Consider the following 16906-nt stretch of genomic DNA (forward strand, 5'->3'; position numbering starts at 1 on the left):
TGTTTCATTGCTGCGTTCAGCACATCTGTGCATGATGGCTGTCTTGCGATTGCCAGATGTGATTGAAGACTATACATTGCTTCCTGTATACTGTTCAGCCCACTCAGATCTCTTTAAGGGGTGTGCGAGCAAGCATGTTTCTCTCTGAAGGAGTGTCTGTGGTAGCCCACGCAGCTATTTGGGATGCTTCTCTTGGGACAGCATGTGTTCTGTGTTCTGTGGCGAATGTTTCCTGATTCACATACAGATTCCCAGATCACTGTCCCAACAGATCTGTACCATGACACAACGTTTGTGGCAGGTGTTTTTTCTCCTCATTACATAAGTGTGCAGATATCCAGATCCACATGGATTTGAGGTCTGTTCTCAAATGCCCATGGCTGTAATAAAACTCATCCTGTGATGATTCCTCTTGTGTTTTTCAGGTTTATCCGGCAGCTCCCAGTGACGACTACAACCAGGATAATGCAGGTTTCCCGGCTACGAAAACCGGCAGCGTCTACCCTGGCACCTTCTACATGCAAGGTGTGTGACGTGTTCACTGAAGAGCAATATCGCTTGGAAATGTTTGGGGGGGGGGGAAGGGACAGAAATGCTTCACTAAACCTAAAACAGTATATACTGTACTAAAATTTGAAATGGTAGCAAGAGTGTGTGGCTGAACACACTGCATTCCAGTGGAGGGAAGCATTTCAACCTCAGGATTGACTCATCTTGTATTCAACAGTCTTGCATTAGATTATTGGGACCATAAGTTGGTGATGGTATAAAAAAAAGGCTTCTTTTTTTTTTTAATTTATTTGTATTTATTTGTTTTTTAATTGCTGTGTATTTCACATTTTTTGATTTAGTTTTACAGACAGTCCGCAATGTCATATGTCAGCCATTAGCTATTTATTATATAATTGCTAGATCTTCTGGGCTTTCCATTCATTGCTTACACAAAGTTTTTCGGTAACAGTAATGCCGCTTTTCCACTACCAACGCGGCCGAGTCGGGCTGAGCCGTGCCGTGCTGAGTTGGGCTGAGTGGAGCTGAGTGGGGCTGTTGGAGTTGCATTTCGACTACAACCGCGCTGAACCGTGCTGGCTGGAAGTGGGTGGACACATTGGGTGGAGTTAGCGAAAGTGGGTGGACGTCACGTGATGTCGTTAAGCAGCGCAAACAGTGACATCAGTGACCTTTTAAGCGGTAGTCTCACGACCCGGATAGTAAACAATAAACATGGAGTCGTTAGTGTTGCTGGTCTTGGTGCTGTGGCTTGTTGTCACCAACAACGCCAACAGATACTGGCAAGAGCGTATAGATGAGGCGAGGCGCATAAGGCTTCAGAAATTCTCGTAATTTGCAATTCTTCTTCCGGGTTTACAGATCCCAGCGTGCTCGCGGGGCGTGTGTGGGCATGTGAGGACACTCCTCCTCACCAATCAGTGCACAGGGGAGTGTCTCGTCACTCCCCTAGCCCCACTCGGCTTGGTTTGGCTCACTTCAGCCCCACTCCAAAACCGTGCGAGTTTTGGGTGCTCAGTAGGGCTGAAGCGAGCCGAGTCGTGCTGCTCTGAGGTAGTCGAAACGCGAGCCGTGTCGGGCTGAAGTGAGCTGAAAAAGGGTAGTGGAAAAGGGCCATAACATTCAGATTCTCAGCACCTAGAGTAGACTCCTATCTATAGATGACTTGCAACCATGTGATCAAAACGTGCTGCGTCATGAGCGTCTGCCATGATGGTGGATATACAAAGCAATTAGGCTGGCAGCCGCTGAAAGCATGTCTGTAAGCAATGCTGATTTTCTCAGTACCACGATTTGAACGGTCGAGTGAAGGTTCGATACAAAGAGAAGATAGACATGTGTGGTTTTGACCCGTGTTATTTTAAAAAGTCAGGCTTTTCTGAAGATAAGACGCTTCTACTGCCCATCGAGTACCCAGATATATCACGTTCTGTCTGGTTTGGCTGCCGAAGAATCAAGTCCGACCTTGGATGAAACATAGCCCGTTTTCTGAGTGGGTGCCCACTCTGGATTGTTTCTATCGTATAATTTTGCTGGCGCTCCTGGAAGCGGAATGGTAATACACGTGTTAAAATTATAACAACGACCGAGTGAACCATGACAAGATATTTGTTTTATAGCAAAATTCTAGCAACACGAAATAAAATTCTTCTACGATATTATCGAAAAAACTTTTGAATCTCACCTGAGATGAAGCGATTACTGCAAACGCGAGCCGTGCTCATCTCCTCTCCGTACTAAGCCTCAGAGTTTCCTCGCCCTTTTTCCGAATCACGGACGGAATTCTAAAAAATTCCACGGTCACGAGTACTGTTGTGACCACAGCCACGTACAGCACAAAGGTATGGCATAGCTAAAAGAACGCTTAAAGCAGTGGAAAAACAAAGAGATTTGCGCACACGTGACCGTTTTGTCTGGAATGTCGCTTGACCCCGCATTTGTATCTCCACCAACATGGCCGACATCCAGGTTTCTATTTTGCTTTGACGTCACTTGCAAGTCAACGATACCAGCTCCTTTATAAGGTGCTCAGTGGAGCGTCTCATCTTTCGAACATGTTTTCAGTGAAGTTTGAGGAGCTTCTTTCATGCGTCCTTATGAATTCTTACAAAGTAGTGGCTACTGTTATTCGAAATAAGTGACCAGACTATTATCTTGCGTTTTAATAGACGGTCTGCAGGACCCCTGGGCTCAGTCGGGTTATTCGTCCATGCCCCACCTTGGCCAGTCCGCTCCATTTGCTGCCATTAACCCTCAGGATCGCCTGGTGAGCTGTACACACTTCTGTATTTCCATCAGTGTGGACTGCATGCTTTAATAATTTTGTAAATACAGGCCCTGATTATTTTAATGTTTCAGTATCAGTTATGAGAAATGTAAGCCCATGTTCCATGCCTGACTCCTCAAATTAATTGTCTGTCGCTCGCTATACAGACAGTCTGTAGCTCATTTTTCCTCTCCTTTCTACAGAAGAGACAGCCCTTGCCCCTGTCCCCTCCGTCCTACCCTCACCATGGCAGCGAGGTGAATGGTGGCTTCCAGTCTGCATACACACCCCCCATCAATGGAACAGACAGCATCATGGGTAAGAAACCCTGTAGTCTTCCATTCACACACCAGCGATCAGTCGCACGTCATGTTCTTTCTAGCTTTCCAGTTCAGGAAAGCTCACTATCCGTCATGTGAGCATGCTCGAGCTCTGTTTTCCTCTCTGTCCTCTCAGGCAATAGAGGCAATGCAGCAGGAAGCTCAGGAGATGAAATTGGAAAAGCCCTTGCTTCAGTGAGTTACATTAGCCTGGATTTGATCCAGAATCGCCCCAAAAAGGCTCTTTACTGAACCTCAGTTGAGCTCAGTGATTAAGGTGGAATAAAATACATTTACTGTTTGCTCTTATGAGCTTTAAATGCGGCACTTTCTTTTGTGTTGATTAGATTTACCCTGCAGACAACAACGGGAGCAACTTCTCCTCCGCTCCACCTACTCCGGTGGGCTCTCCTCAGAACATGGCAGGTTTGTGTACATCTGTATGCCTGAAGCGATGTGCTTTATCTGGTACAAATCCTGTAGTGCCATCTGTTGGTTAAGAATTGTAATTCCATTCAGTTTTTCCAAAAGCGAATGCAGTACAGTCTGAATTATTAAGCGGTGTTCACACGGCACATATTTGCATCAATGCTGCACCGATGTATTTTGTTGCGATATATCTTACACCGGTGTAAATTTTGTGGAGCGTTCTCACGTCACAAACCTGCTTACTAGAGAGAAGCGTGTTAGCACCGGTGCAGCCCCACTTGCGTTCACACGGCAGTTTTTGCGACCGTGCTATACGATAGTAATAATGCGGAAATGAAATATGCGCATGCGTGAAAATATACTTCCTTTTCCCGGTTGTCATGGCATCACCAAGCGCCGGGAAAACAACATGGATGAAGACACCAGTGTTGCCAGATACTGCTGACGTTTTCCAGCCCAAAATATGTTCAAATCCGCCAAAATGCACTTAAAACCGCCCAATCTGGCAACACTGGAAGACACGCAGTTCTGTTGTTGATATTCGCCATTTTGGAAGCGCAAAATACCAGGATGCAAATTATGCAATGCCCGTATGTAATCAGCTCTCCTCACGCGTAGCGAGTCTACCCCTGTAGCGTTCAGATGTCCCATTTTATATCGGTGCTGCCCCGCAAACTAGCATTTACTCCGGAGTAAATTTCTTAAACCACCTCCCGAGCAGGGTTAGATTTGCACCGGTTTAAGCAGCTTTCAGGGGCTACACCGCTATAACTTTGTACCGTGTGAACGCTCTACCGGGGCAGCCCCGGTGCTACACCGGAGTAAAAGTTGCCATGTGAACACCCCTTTAGACATATATCCAAAATGGATTTCTGAAACCCTTGTTTTTCTAAATAGAAAAACATTTGTTTTTCCCTATCAAATAAGGGTTCAAGGTAATAAACTTCGAGCATGGATAAATACCGCGAGTTGGCCTAGTGGTTAGCGTGTCTGCCTCTCGATTGGGAGAGCGCGAGCTCTACTCGTGGCCGGGTCATACCAAAGACCATCATAAAAATGGCACCTACTGCCGTCTGGCAAGGCACGCTGCAATACAGATGTGAGTGGGGAGTCAAACTCTCATGGTTACCAGAGGACTAGCCCCCCACTGTAACCATAGCTGTATAGGCGAGAGGCCAAGGGCTATGGAGATTAGTGCCGCCCAGGTGCGGGAAGGACTTTAGATGGATAAATAATTTATCATCCCAGCATGTTTTTTCTGAATGAAGTTTTCTCTGCCGAAATAAAATGAAGGCTTTGATGTAAACAAGTTGCAGTTGTTGGTGTCACTGCGTCTATAGAAAACAATATAGAATCACTCTGCCTTGGTGATGTTAGACAGGATGCTAAAAATGTAGCCACAAGATACTTAAAAAAATTTTTTTGCTTTCCTTTTTCCTTCTTCTGCAGTCTCTGCTTCCCAGTGGCCCAGAGGATCGACTCAGTCTGCACAATCGCCCAGCTTTGAGGGAGGACTGCAAGCGCTGGTACTCTTTAAACAATAATGCATGAGTTTGCCGAGTGTAGATTTCATCTATCTTAGGTTGAAGGATTCCCCCCTGAGATTTCAGTGAACTCTTAATAATGTGTGCATCTGTGCTGTGCTCTGTATGGTACAATTTCACAGCAGAATAAGATGGAGGACTGCCTGGGTGAAGCCTTGCATGTGTTGCGGAACCATGCGGTCGGTTCAGGGTTGAGTGCAGACATGCATTCCCTGCTGAGCGCTGCAGGAGGAGCTGCAGGTCTGAACTCCCTCAGTCAGAGCTTCTCCCTGCCCAGCAGAGTGCCTGGCATGGTGCCCAACCATCACGAGGAGTCGGCTGGTCTGACGCCCACCAGTGCCCTGTTACACGTGCAGCACACAACCACGCAAGCCCCCACCAGCTCACAGCCAGAGGGCTTCTCCAGTAAGTCACATGCTCATGTAACACAAAAAATAATTGTTCATGGGTCCTTTTCTAATGGGAACCGTGAAGCTGGGAACCAGAACTCTACGGAATGCAACCCAAACACATGCGTATCGTTTATTGATTTAAAAAAAATTGTGTAGTTACATTTAAAGATGCCTTATTATTGATGTCAGTACAGTTATGGTGTAAATACTAAGTTTTCACCGTTCTGTCTATTAAGTAATAAGTGTTATGTGAAATGTGTGCGAACACAAACCACTTCAAGATAACTCCTGCTGAATTGTGGTTTTTATCGACATGTTTAGAACTAGCATCAAGCCAACCATCGTTAAAGCAGATACGCAGAGCCTTTATTTGTAAATACATTTCTGAGTGGATAGTATCTCCATCTTTGACTCTTGTATGCTGCATAAATGAGAATTTAAAAAAAATATATTTTTGAGAGTTAAAATCGACCGCAAAGTTGGCATTCGAGCTGCCCCGCTGAGCCAGCCAGCCAGCCCTGAGTGCGTGACGTCACAGCGGGAACCGGTTTTAAGGCCGAGGCCTTTTACAGCTATAGACCAAAGTCATATAAATAAAAATTTATGGTGAAAGTAAGAAATCCCGTTACCAGCTTGCTCAACTAAGACTGATTTGACTTCATTGATTGTGGGTTGACTCTCATTAAAACAGGATAGGTGTTATAACTAGGGATGTTAACCGATGACCATTTGACCGATGGTTGACCGAGTCAATGTCAACCGGTTAAATTTTTTTTTTGGTTGTCGGTTAAAAAAAAAAAAAATCAATCATTTTGAAGCTGCCGATTTTGGAGCGGAGAACCTGGAATTCTGTGTTGTAAACGCTTGGGGCATGCCATGCGGTGTAAGGACGACAGCTGACAAATCAGAAACACCCATTCATTCATGTCCCGCCCCAGTTGAAGACAGCTGCCACTCGGCAAAAGAAAAGTCTCAAAAAGTATCAGGCTAGACTTTTTAGCTTACAAATTACTATTCTGTTTTTTTTTTTTTTTAATTATTATTAGAAGGCACATTGAGTTTAGTCCTGCCTTGGCCAGTGCATTCTGAAAGTATGTTTCGGTCTGTAGCCAACAATGCATGTTATTGCAGATCATATCTCTCCACACAAACTAAAGGCGCAGATGCCGACTTTTGGAGGGAAGGGGAGAGAATGAAATGACAGCGGTGTCTGGAGGGGGAGTGACAAACACAGCTTTTATGTCGGTGACGGCTTCAGAGCAACTTCAATACCATGCAGTAATGGCATGTTGATATTGGTAACGGCGTTATAACAATTGTAGCTAATTAATTAGATTACCCGGCGTCATAACAGCCTTTATTTTAACGCCGTTATTCCCATCACTGAATGTTATATACTACTTCTAGCACTTGACTTTATTTTCAACACCATCATGGCCAACTGAAACTGTCTCTAAGGCTACGTTTACATTAGACCGTATCGGTCTCATTTTCTTCGCGGATGCACTGTCTGTTTACATTAAACCACCTGGAAACGCCGGGAAACGGGAATCCGCCAGCGTTCACGTATTCAATCCAGATCGTGTCAGCTCCGGTGCTGTGTAAACATTCAGAATACGCGGATACGCTGTGCTGAGCTCTAGCCGGCGTCTCACTGGACAACGTCACTGTGACATCCACCTTCCTGATTCGCTGGCGTTGGTCATGTGACGCGACTGCTGAAAAACGGCGCGGACTTCCGCCTTCTATCACCTTTCATTAAAGAGTATAAAAGTATGAAAATACTGCAAATACTGATGCAAATACTGCCCATTGTGTAGTTATGATTGTCTTTAGGCTTGCCATCCTTCCACTTGCAAGTGGTAAGTGATATGCGCTGGGATCACACACACAGCGGCTCAGTCCCGAATCACAGCTTGTTCACTTCACTCGCGCGCTCTGTGAGCTGCGTAAGGCCGGCGTGTGCACCCTCCAGAGGGCACTCGCTGTTCAGGGCGGAGTGATTTGGAGCGCAGGATGCCTGCGGAGCCGAGCGTATCCGTGTATTGGTATTGCTGTGTGCACGCAAATCGTGTATTGGTGTTGCTGTGTGCACACTAATTGTTTTAAAAATGTTAATCTGATGATCCGCTGATACGGTCTAATGTAAACATGGGCTAAGCTGGAGCCATTTGTCCTCCGCTCCAAGACAAACCCCTCGACATCAGTGCTGCATTTGACTAAATGTTTCGCGCTGTAGAAAAGGTAATGTGAGTGGAGGGTAGCGACTGGGACTGAATGTGCAGATGCTCGCGGTTAGATTTAGAACAGATTCTAATAATTCCAATTCTAGAATTTTAAACTCATAGGTTAACCGACTTTAACCGGCTAATGAGGCTCGGTGGTCGGTCAAGTTTTTTTTTAGTTTTCGCCATCCCTAGTTATAACTTATGCAACATACATGTACATGCATGCATTTTCACTGATAAAACGTAAAAGGCTAATTAAATAATCAGATGAACTGAGACGATCACATTCTCAAGCAGATTAAATAATCTTATACCGGTAACTTAAACACACAATACAAGTTACATGTATTAATCTAAATGCAGGTAAACGAGGTTTTTTTTTTTTTTTTAAATTATCCAAATGAGAGTCTGAGCTTACCCGTCTGTGTTCTCGCTTCTTGAAGGACGATTTTTTTTTAAACAATCTGACTTTCAGTTCATTCTGTTCTCCGTTCATTTGCTTCTTCCATGTAAGGGTGAGCTATTGCTGCTGAGACAAATCAGACGGCTGCTCCACTCATTCTCCATTTTCTCCATACTGAGTACTCCGCCATTACTGCTCAGCTCAGGCAATTACTAAAACCCAGGATGGCGCGGAACGTCACTGGTTTTAGCAACAACTGCGGGGAGGTCACTGCCGGGGCGATATGTCCCGTCCCGTTCTGTCCTGGGTTTTACCAACAACCCTCGTCTCACACGCTGGAAGAACTGGTGCAACTAAACTTGCTTTCCTTTTCTTGTAGTTTTCTTTTCCTTTAATTGTTGGTACTGCACCCTCTTTTTCAATACGGGCTTATAGCCAACACTGCTCAACAGATCAGAAGTCTCGTACGAGTCTTCAGTAAAATGTCCAGAGCAGACGAGAGACCACTTCATAGGCACCCAATGTGCCCGTGAACTTCTCGCAAAACGCGTCCAAATCTTTGCAGTTTGAACATTCTTGGGCCACGAATGCAACATAAATCCATCTTGTGTTGTGTTGCTGGCACATCTACATGGCATGGCAATAAATTAGCTCAAAACGTTGGATCGGAGTTGCAGTCAGCTCTGTGTTTTAGTATAGCGGAAATGGCGATGAGACCGATAGACTTCCTGCTGTGACGTTACGGACGTCAACATCATTCACTCAGACCGCTACCTAATATGAATCACTTTAATTGTAAAAATGACTAAATTAGATTTATTGTTAACGCTTAAAACTATTCCTGTGCCATTCTTGAGGTCTCAAGGCATTTCTAAATGAAAGTGAGGCCATGGCTCTGCGTATAGGCTTTAAACAGAGATTGCATTTTCATGAATGGGTGTTGTATATAAAACTATTGTCTGTTTGACTGTATTGCTCGCTTGAAGAGTTCAGTACTCGGTAATGTAGAACACTCATCCTCCTCCTCCTTACTTCTTGTGGTGTCTCAAGGTTTGCCTGGAAGTCTGCCTCGCACCTCCAGCACAGATATAAAGAGGGAGGATAAGGAGGATGACGAGAACTGCTCTGTTATAGACAAGTCCGAGGACGAGAAGAAAGACAGCAAAATGAACCGCACACGGACGAGGTACCTGGCCCCATGACACAATAGCATGTTAATGTTGGGTTTTGATAATGGACACAGCTCGTTGAATCTTTTTAAATCTGTTATATTAACCAGCAGGGAAGAGACTCTGTTGAAGCTCTGACGAGGCCACACAAAACACACCTGACTCAGACACCAAACTCGACACAAATGAGATGGTGTGCGCGTTATATTTAGCTGCTTGCTTGACAGTAGGCAATATGCACAGGAAGTTTAAAAAAAAAAAGTTTATTCTCATCCTTATCTCTCTCACACACACACACACACACAGCTTTATACCATACAGCAGCCACACATACTGTGTTTGCAAACACTTGACCAGAGAATTGAGACACAACCATATGCACACTCGCCCACCCCCATCGGCGTCAGCGTAACTGCTCCTAATTCTGTAACAAGCTTACTATTTGTTATGTCTATAACCCCCTTTCCACCCCCTCTGTCCCCACTTCTCTGCTGCAATCAATCTGTAAAGTCATGACAATGATGAGGACGACGAGGACTTGCCAGCGGAGATGAAGGCGGAGCGGGAGAAAGAACGGCGCGTGGCCAATAACGCACGAGAGCGTTTACGTGTGCGTGACATCAACGAGGCCTTCAAGGAGCTCGGTCGCATGTGCCAGCTCCATCTGAACAATGAGAAACCGCAGACCAAACTGCTGATCCTGCACCAGGCCGTTAGTGTTATTCTCAGCCTGGAGCAGCAAGTGCGAGGTCAGTGGGCCTCGCCTCCCTCTCGGAAAAACGAGACCTGATCTCACACAGTGGAGATGTGGCTGTGGGGTGGGCTAGCAGTCCTGCTTAAAGACAAATAAGCTGGCTTGTTTTATGGTCATGGAGTAGACAGCTGACAAAGACAGAATATGGTGTACAAACATTTTATATAAAACTTTAATGATGGGCATGTCAAGTAGTTGTGTAGTCAAAACCGTGTACCAGAAACGATTAAATAATTGTAGGAATTTAAACAATTAGTGAGCACCAACTAAGCAGCCATTTTAATCAATGTATTTGAATCTGTAAGGATATTAATGGAATCTGTATTAATGATTTAATAATCTGTAGGGGTTTTTTTTTCTTCCTGTTTTATTGTAGCAGTGACCCTTTTTATTTCGACCAAAATGAATCCGCACCGTCAATTTCACAAAAGTGCCGTTATCGGAAATCTCGCTATGTCTCTTACTCCTTAGGATCTCGTTGAAGCATGAAGGCTCCAGCTGTACACCTTTCTTCCATCACAGCCTATCAAAGTCAGCCCGTATTTTTAGCTTTAGGGCGTATTCACACCTACGTTGTTTGGTCCGGACCAAACGAACCAAATTTCCCTTGGTCCGGACCTTTTGGGTTGGTCTGAATACAAACCACCGAACTCTGGTCCGGACCAAACAAGCGGACCGAGACCGAGCTGCAAGGTTGGACTCGGTCCGGACCAAAGGAACCCTGGTGCGGATCTTTTGGAGGTGTGAAAGCAGACCGGACCTAATCCGACAGTTTTGCTTTTTTGTACCTCGGGAGCTTCCGTCGTTTGTCGAGCATTATGGGAAACAGAGTCTTGACACTCCACCGCAAAGTGCAAACACTGTTTCAGTTGTCAAGGGTCGTTCAGTCACCAGTGGTAGGCGAGTACAAAAAATGAGTAGGGGGCAAACGTGGGCCGAGGAAGAAACGCGTACCCTTGTGGATATATGGGCAGATGTCCACATATCTGAGCTTTTGGAGAGAACACAAAAAAATGCCGACGTGTTTGCTGTATTCAGTGAGAAAATGAAGGAGAAGGGGTTCACGCGCTCCCCAGAACAATGTCGGCTAAAAGTGAAGAAACTCCGTCAGACCTACATTAAAGTCAGGGACATTTCTTTCAAAAAGTGGCGGTACTAGCGACGCAAAAAAGAAATTCATCTATTGCGTGAAGAGCCAGAACTGTCACAACATGATGTGCGCTCATCAGCGCTATCCTCCGTAGCCGCCTTGCCCTTTGTCGTCGTTGATAAATTACTTGTACAACAGCATAGTAATCGCACAATTGTGAAAACAGTAAAAACTGGAAAAAACATATAGCTTTGATGACGTTAAAAAAAATAACAGCACGGAAAGCCTCCATGACTACTTTTGAACTTAACGCTTTGTGCGCGTGTCGTCTCTGACCAATAGCTGAACGACCTCCGGGCGCGTGGATTTGTTGACAGATTTTGGTCCGCTTACTAAAATGTACAGCGTGAAAGCGAACCGCACCAAAATGAAAAAATAAAAAAAACATTTGGTTCGGACCAAAGCAAGTGAACTATCGAACTATCCTGGTCTGAATACACCCTTAGATGTCTTACAAATTAGGTATTTATGTAATAAACATTCGATTAATTGACTACTTTGTGCCCATCATTAACAAACGCATCGGTCTCTTAATGTACAGAACTACACAAGCCTGCTTTACCTTTGTCTATGTGGGACTGGTAGCTGATGAGAATGGCATAGTGCTTTCTGTAGTACATGTTTATATGTTTGTACTTGTGCATGGCTCTGTCCCTGTCCTTTTTTTTTTTTTTTGCCTGTTCAGTTAATCCCGTGTTCGTTTTGCTCTTCACTCACTCTCTCACACATTCCGAAGCTAGCTAGTTTTATCACGTTCCCTCTTACCCGCTGTCTGTATCTGTGTTCAGTCAGCATATTCTCTTTCTTACAGGTTTAGCATATATGTTATTGTGTTCTGCAGGTTTCCCCGTAGGTTTTCAGTCGCAGCAGTGCTGGTTGCATATCTAAACTAAAAATCTGTGCTGATTAGATATGTTATTAATGTTACAATTGAAGATTGCATGTGCAGCATGAAAGTGCTGCATGCAGAATATTTAACGATGCTCTAAATGGCTATGAACCCCTGTATGGGATGTCTGTTTAGCATAATTTCCAATTCGTTTTTAATTAGCAAGTAATTGTCACCCAAAAGCCAAATCAATAAAGTGTAGTGCCTAATCACACTCAGCATTAACATTGAGAAACACTAATAACCTGATGTTTGCACTAAATATTAATTTGGAAATTGGGCATGACCGACCAGAATGTGAATCCTTAAATATAAGATGAGTAGTTAATGATTTTATTTTATTTTTTTAAACCTGTAACCCATTCATCGATTTTATAAACGTCAGCCTTCTGCAAGGCAGATTTTGTACAAAAATACTGTGTAACTTACAGTACATTGTAAAATGGGTTGTTTTCCACTTTGATCAAACGTGTGTGTGTGTGTGTAAATACCTCCTAGAGTTCGCTGCTGAGATGAGAACTAGACGTCAGAGTAAAGGACTCTTATGATAATGTTTGTGCAAACTTAATTAACCAAAACTTTATGATGCATATAAAATGTAGTTTAAAAAAAAAAAGTTTTTACCTTAAACTCGGCACAATTCTAAACTGTGACTATTAACATTGCAGGGTTGTTGTTTTTTTTTCGTGGTGGCTCATGCAGCTTTTTCATCTTCAAGATAAAATGTGGTAAACGTTATTATACTGTGGTGCCTGTCTTTATGGAAGTGGGGAGGATATTTTGTTTCTGCGTGTGTTGAATACCAAAATATATTAAAGGGCATATTCTGGACCAATTTCGGGGGGGGCGGGGGTTATATGAAAGTATGTCCCTTTACACACTCATCCAGAAGGGTAATTTTGCACAAGGCCATCTGTCTACAGCAGAAAAAAATAACAAAACGCATCTGGAAAAATCCCAAGGGAGTCTGGAGCCAGATTCGTGACGTTACCTGCGGAAGCGCCAGCAGGCTGCGCGAGCTTTGCACGGTTTCAGTGCACAGCCTATGTAGACAAAGCGCTCCCATTTCTCTCTCATTGTCCGGTCTTTTGGGAAACGATGAGCACTAATCCCATCAAGACTGGTGTTGCTACACCCTCCTACGATACATCTGTTAACCATTTTAATAATTACGTGATAACGTTGAAGAAATTTGCAGAAAACCACCAGGTCGTTTTCTCATAAACAAACCAGCGCTGACGTAGGATTTCAGAAGGAGGCGTCCCGCACGCGACTTCACGAAAATCAATGTTTGCCGGGAAACCCAAATGCCAAGTTTTTTCAGAGTCGGACCAATTCGCCTCAAATGGCTTGATTTCAACTGAATTTTTCTGGTATTGCGCAACGTAAAAACATTGCAGAGAATGCAGAATGTTACATATATTTGACCAAAGTTTTTAATATAAAATAGGAGAATTACATTGATCTTGCTCCTGAATTTACCCGTGATATGCACTTTAAGCTAATCATTGTTTCACTATTATCAATTCTGGTTCTGGTCGTCACCGTTCACCCAGATATATTGGTGAAATAGCGCGTTGCATTCTTGAATCAAAACCGGAAATCACAAATCCTATGCTGAAGTGGCCATCTTTTGGGTTTTCTACATCAACTTTTTTTGTCTTAAGCGCTTTAATAACCCTATAAAGACGTCTTCATGTCTAAACTCCTCACTCCTACTAGGCTTTTCCAGTAAAACAGTTGGTTTTATAGTGCCTTAGTCTTGCTCCTCCTTGTACACTGTATAGACCCCTTTCACATGACGTCACCGCGCCGCGAGATTTTGTTAGGCGCCATTTTGGAAGACCAAGTACATGCACTCACAATATAAAACAAAGTACGAGCGAGAGTAAAGTGACACGATGGATGATAATTCGGGTTATGTGAGTACATTACCAGCTGTAGAAAGGGCACGGTATGTGGAGAAACTGGCTGTGATTGATGGGTTTGACCCATATGATAAGACTCAGAAAAAATTATGTGAATCCAAGCACACAGTTTAACGCAAAAGTGCGTTTATATCCCGACCTGGTCAGCTGTCAGATTTATGTTAATGGACCCGGTAAGTTGGTAAATAATATATTTTTTTTCTTTACCAAATTCTAACAGAAAACGAGAGCGCCCGAAAGGGAAAACCGAGCCGAGCCGCCTCACGGCTGTAATGCAAATTGCTTTCCTCCTCGGTATACAAGTGCGCTTCCATGGCAGGGAAAAAGAAACTACATTTTGCCGCCTATGTAGTCCCCTATTTAAACAAATAGGAGTCATTCAGGATTCAGCCATGTTTTTGCTCCGTGCTTTTACTTGACCAAAGTTATACAGTATTATGAGCTTTAAATTGCATAAATAAAACCATTTGGTGAAACTTTGAAGAAGAGATTGTACTAGTTTAGTACTAGTTTTTACCTAACGTTTTCATGTCGACTCCAATTAATACACTAGTAGAATCGATGACTAGTTTAGTAGGCCAAAACTTTTTTCAATTTTTGACTGTACCAGCCTGAAAAAACTTGCGACAGTCAAATGGGAAAAAAGCAAGCTGGTCATGTTGTACTGGACTAATCTATGACTGATGAGTATAGTAAATGATACTAGTACTGATGCAATAAAACAGACAACTGTAATCTGGTAGGCAGCACGATTTATATTATTTCTCCGTGTCAGATACATAAGGAGGACCGGACACCAATTCTGCCATCTGTTTGCTACCCAGACATTGTAAACTATTTGTTGTTTACACCCAGTGCCTACACTGCTGATGACTTGAAAGCCTACAAAGGGCTACAGGCTTACAATTATGTTGTTAGTGGCTTGGTTCGTGATATTACAGCTGTTATTAAGAATAATCTACACATAGTTATGGCCAAGGTAATCTTGTTGATATTTATCTTTTAATAATATATCTTTTCAGTTGAAAAATTAATACTTTTTGTTACTATTAAGGTATCCATAATTTAGGTTAATTTATCCAAATTATACATATGTATTTATGATATATGCCTACACAACAACTATGTTTTATTTATATAATAGGAGGGAGAGCAAGCCCCAAACCATCCTAAATTATTATTATTATTATTAAATTGTAGAAGTCTGGGAGGCTTGCTCCTCATACAGTTATCAACTTGGGGCCAGTTTAGCATGTTTTAAATCTGAATTTCTTGCGTTTGCTTACCTCAAAGTGTCCGCAGATCATGCACCGACTTATCCATTATATCCACAGGTTTTTGCCAAGTCTCACACAGGTTTCTTTCAAGTCTACTGTTGGACCAATAAATCATAAATAAAACAGCTCAGATTTAAGTCGTTTGCCACTCCACTTTATTCTCGTGGGTTCACATACCGCTGCCGTTATCACGAGTTTGTTGGTCTTCCAAAATGGCACAGGGTCTGTTTACTTGCGGTTTCGGGTGACGTCAGTGAAAGGGGTCTATACTCGGGCAGTGCAGATGGACTGACCTTGCAGCATACAGATACTCATTTATTAACAACTGTCCTTATTTTATTTAATTTTTGTCCCGCTTCCACTTGCAGTTGTATTAACATGCTGCTGTAACTGTTGTGTTTGCAGCTTTTTTTTCCGCATGTTCTAATCTGCGATGTTTAACCCCCCCCCCCCCCCCCCTTTTTTTTTTTGCCAGGTTGTCTGTTTGTTTTATCATCTCTCTTCATGCTTCTCTCCTCATCTCCCAGTTTTTACAGATTGCAGCAGGGAGTTTGATCTCATCACAAATAAACGCATCTCTGTGCGAAGGGATGGGTTTAAGATGAGACGTCAAGCAGATCTTTTTCTTCTGTTTGTCCTTCGTAGCTTTCACAGTGGCTGTCTCTTTTTGTCTATACAGTACTTGGCAGAAGGTGCAACGTGCTCTCCCTCCCTTTTTTTTTTTTTTTTAAATTCACGGTCACCCTTTGCTCCATGGCAGCCCCCACAATAAGTCCTCATTCTCCACTGGCAATTTTTGCACTGAAATCAGATCCACTCCAGTATCGTGTGGCAGGTGCTGAGCGTTCATTGCATATATTCATTATGTGAAGTTCACATCCATGTAAGTTCATGGTCAGATCTTGGCTTCCTGATGCTTTGACTGTTTGTCATGGCAAGAAGGAGACATCAGAGCTGAAGCATGTGGCCACCTCTTGTTCATCCAAGCTGCTCTTTCTCTCCGCTCCGCCATCGATCTCCTCCAACCACAGGACTCAAACTTCATCCTGTCAGTTGTATAGTTAAAATTTAACCCAAAACATATTGCTGTCAAGGCTGACTAAGAACACAAAAGGGATTTTTTTTTTCTTCTTTTTTCTTCATTTAGTAGGTGGTAGGTTTTAACACACCTAAACACTTCAGTGTCTTGTGAGTTCGTTAAGCTGTAATCAATTCATTAGGAAGTTGATTGCCTAACAGAGTGATTAATAAGACCTGGGTTGCCCTCGGCAGCAGTGTGTCAGAGGAGTGCTTGACAGTGGAGGAGAAGGAGCAGCGTGACCGGGAGCGGCGCCTGGCCAACAACGCTCGCGAGCGAGTTCGAGTGCGCGACATCAACGAGGCCTTCCGGGAGCTCGGGCGCATGTGCCAGCTGCACCTGAAGAGTGACAAGGCACAGACCAAACTGATCATCCTGCAGCAGGCCGTGCAGGTCATCCTAAGCCTCGAGAGGCAGGTGCGAGGTAGGGCTCCACCTCCACGCTAATCCCTCGCTCCTGTGCCTCATGTGGAGAATGGGGGTTGGGGAGAAATGCCTTCCATACAAAGATGGTCTAAAGTCATTTGCTGCCATTGGAAGCTTGTTTGCTCTGCTTGAACCTGCCCTTG

The 16906-nt window shown here is 43.7% G+C and overlaps 1 protein-coding gene across 3 annotated transcripts in view; it reads left to right on the forward strand.

Annotated features, from left to right (window-relative positions):
* The window catches only part of tcf3a (transcription factor 3a), a 68072-nt gene that overhangs the window by 44249 nt on the left and 6917 nt on the right, over positions 1-16906 (forward strand). Inside the window, exons 9-17 of one of the 3 annotated variants that reach the window (XM_060906279.1) lie at positions 426-525; positions 2679-2776; positions 2980-3094; positions 3233-3291; positions 3444-3522; positions 4975-5051; positions 5192-5474; positions 9143-9278; positions 9772-10010. In XM_060906279.1, the coding sequence (XP_060762262.1) occupies positions 426-525; positions 2679-2776; positions 2980-3094; positions 3233-3291; positions 3444-3522; positions 4975-5051; positions 5192-5474; positions 9143-9278; positions 9772-10010 (1186 nt within the window). Of the gene's footprint in view, positions 1-425; positions 526-2678; positions 2777-2979; positions 3095-3232; positions 3292-3443; positions 3523-4974; positions 5052-5191; positions 5475-9142; positions 9279-9771; positions 10011-16531; positions 16762-16906 lie in introns of all 3 variants that reach the window. The other 2 variants (XM_060906281.1, XM_060906280.1) reach the window with 2 other exon arrangements.

The sequence above is a fragment of the Neoarius graeffei genome, chromosome 23, assembly GCF_027579695.1.
Source record: "Neoarius graeffei isolate fNeoGra1 chromosome 23, fNeoGra1.pri, whole genome shotgun sequence".
NCBI classification, from domain to species: domain Eukaryota; kingdom Metazoa; phylum Chordata; class Actinopteri; order Siluriformes; family Ariidae; genus Neoarius; species Neoarius graeffei.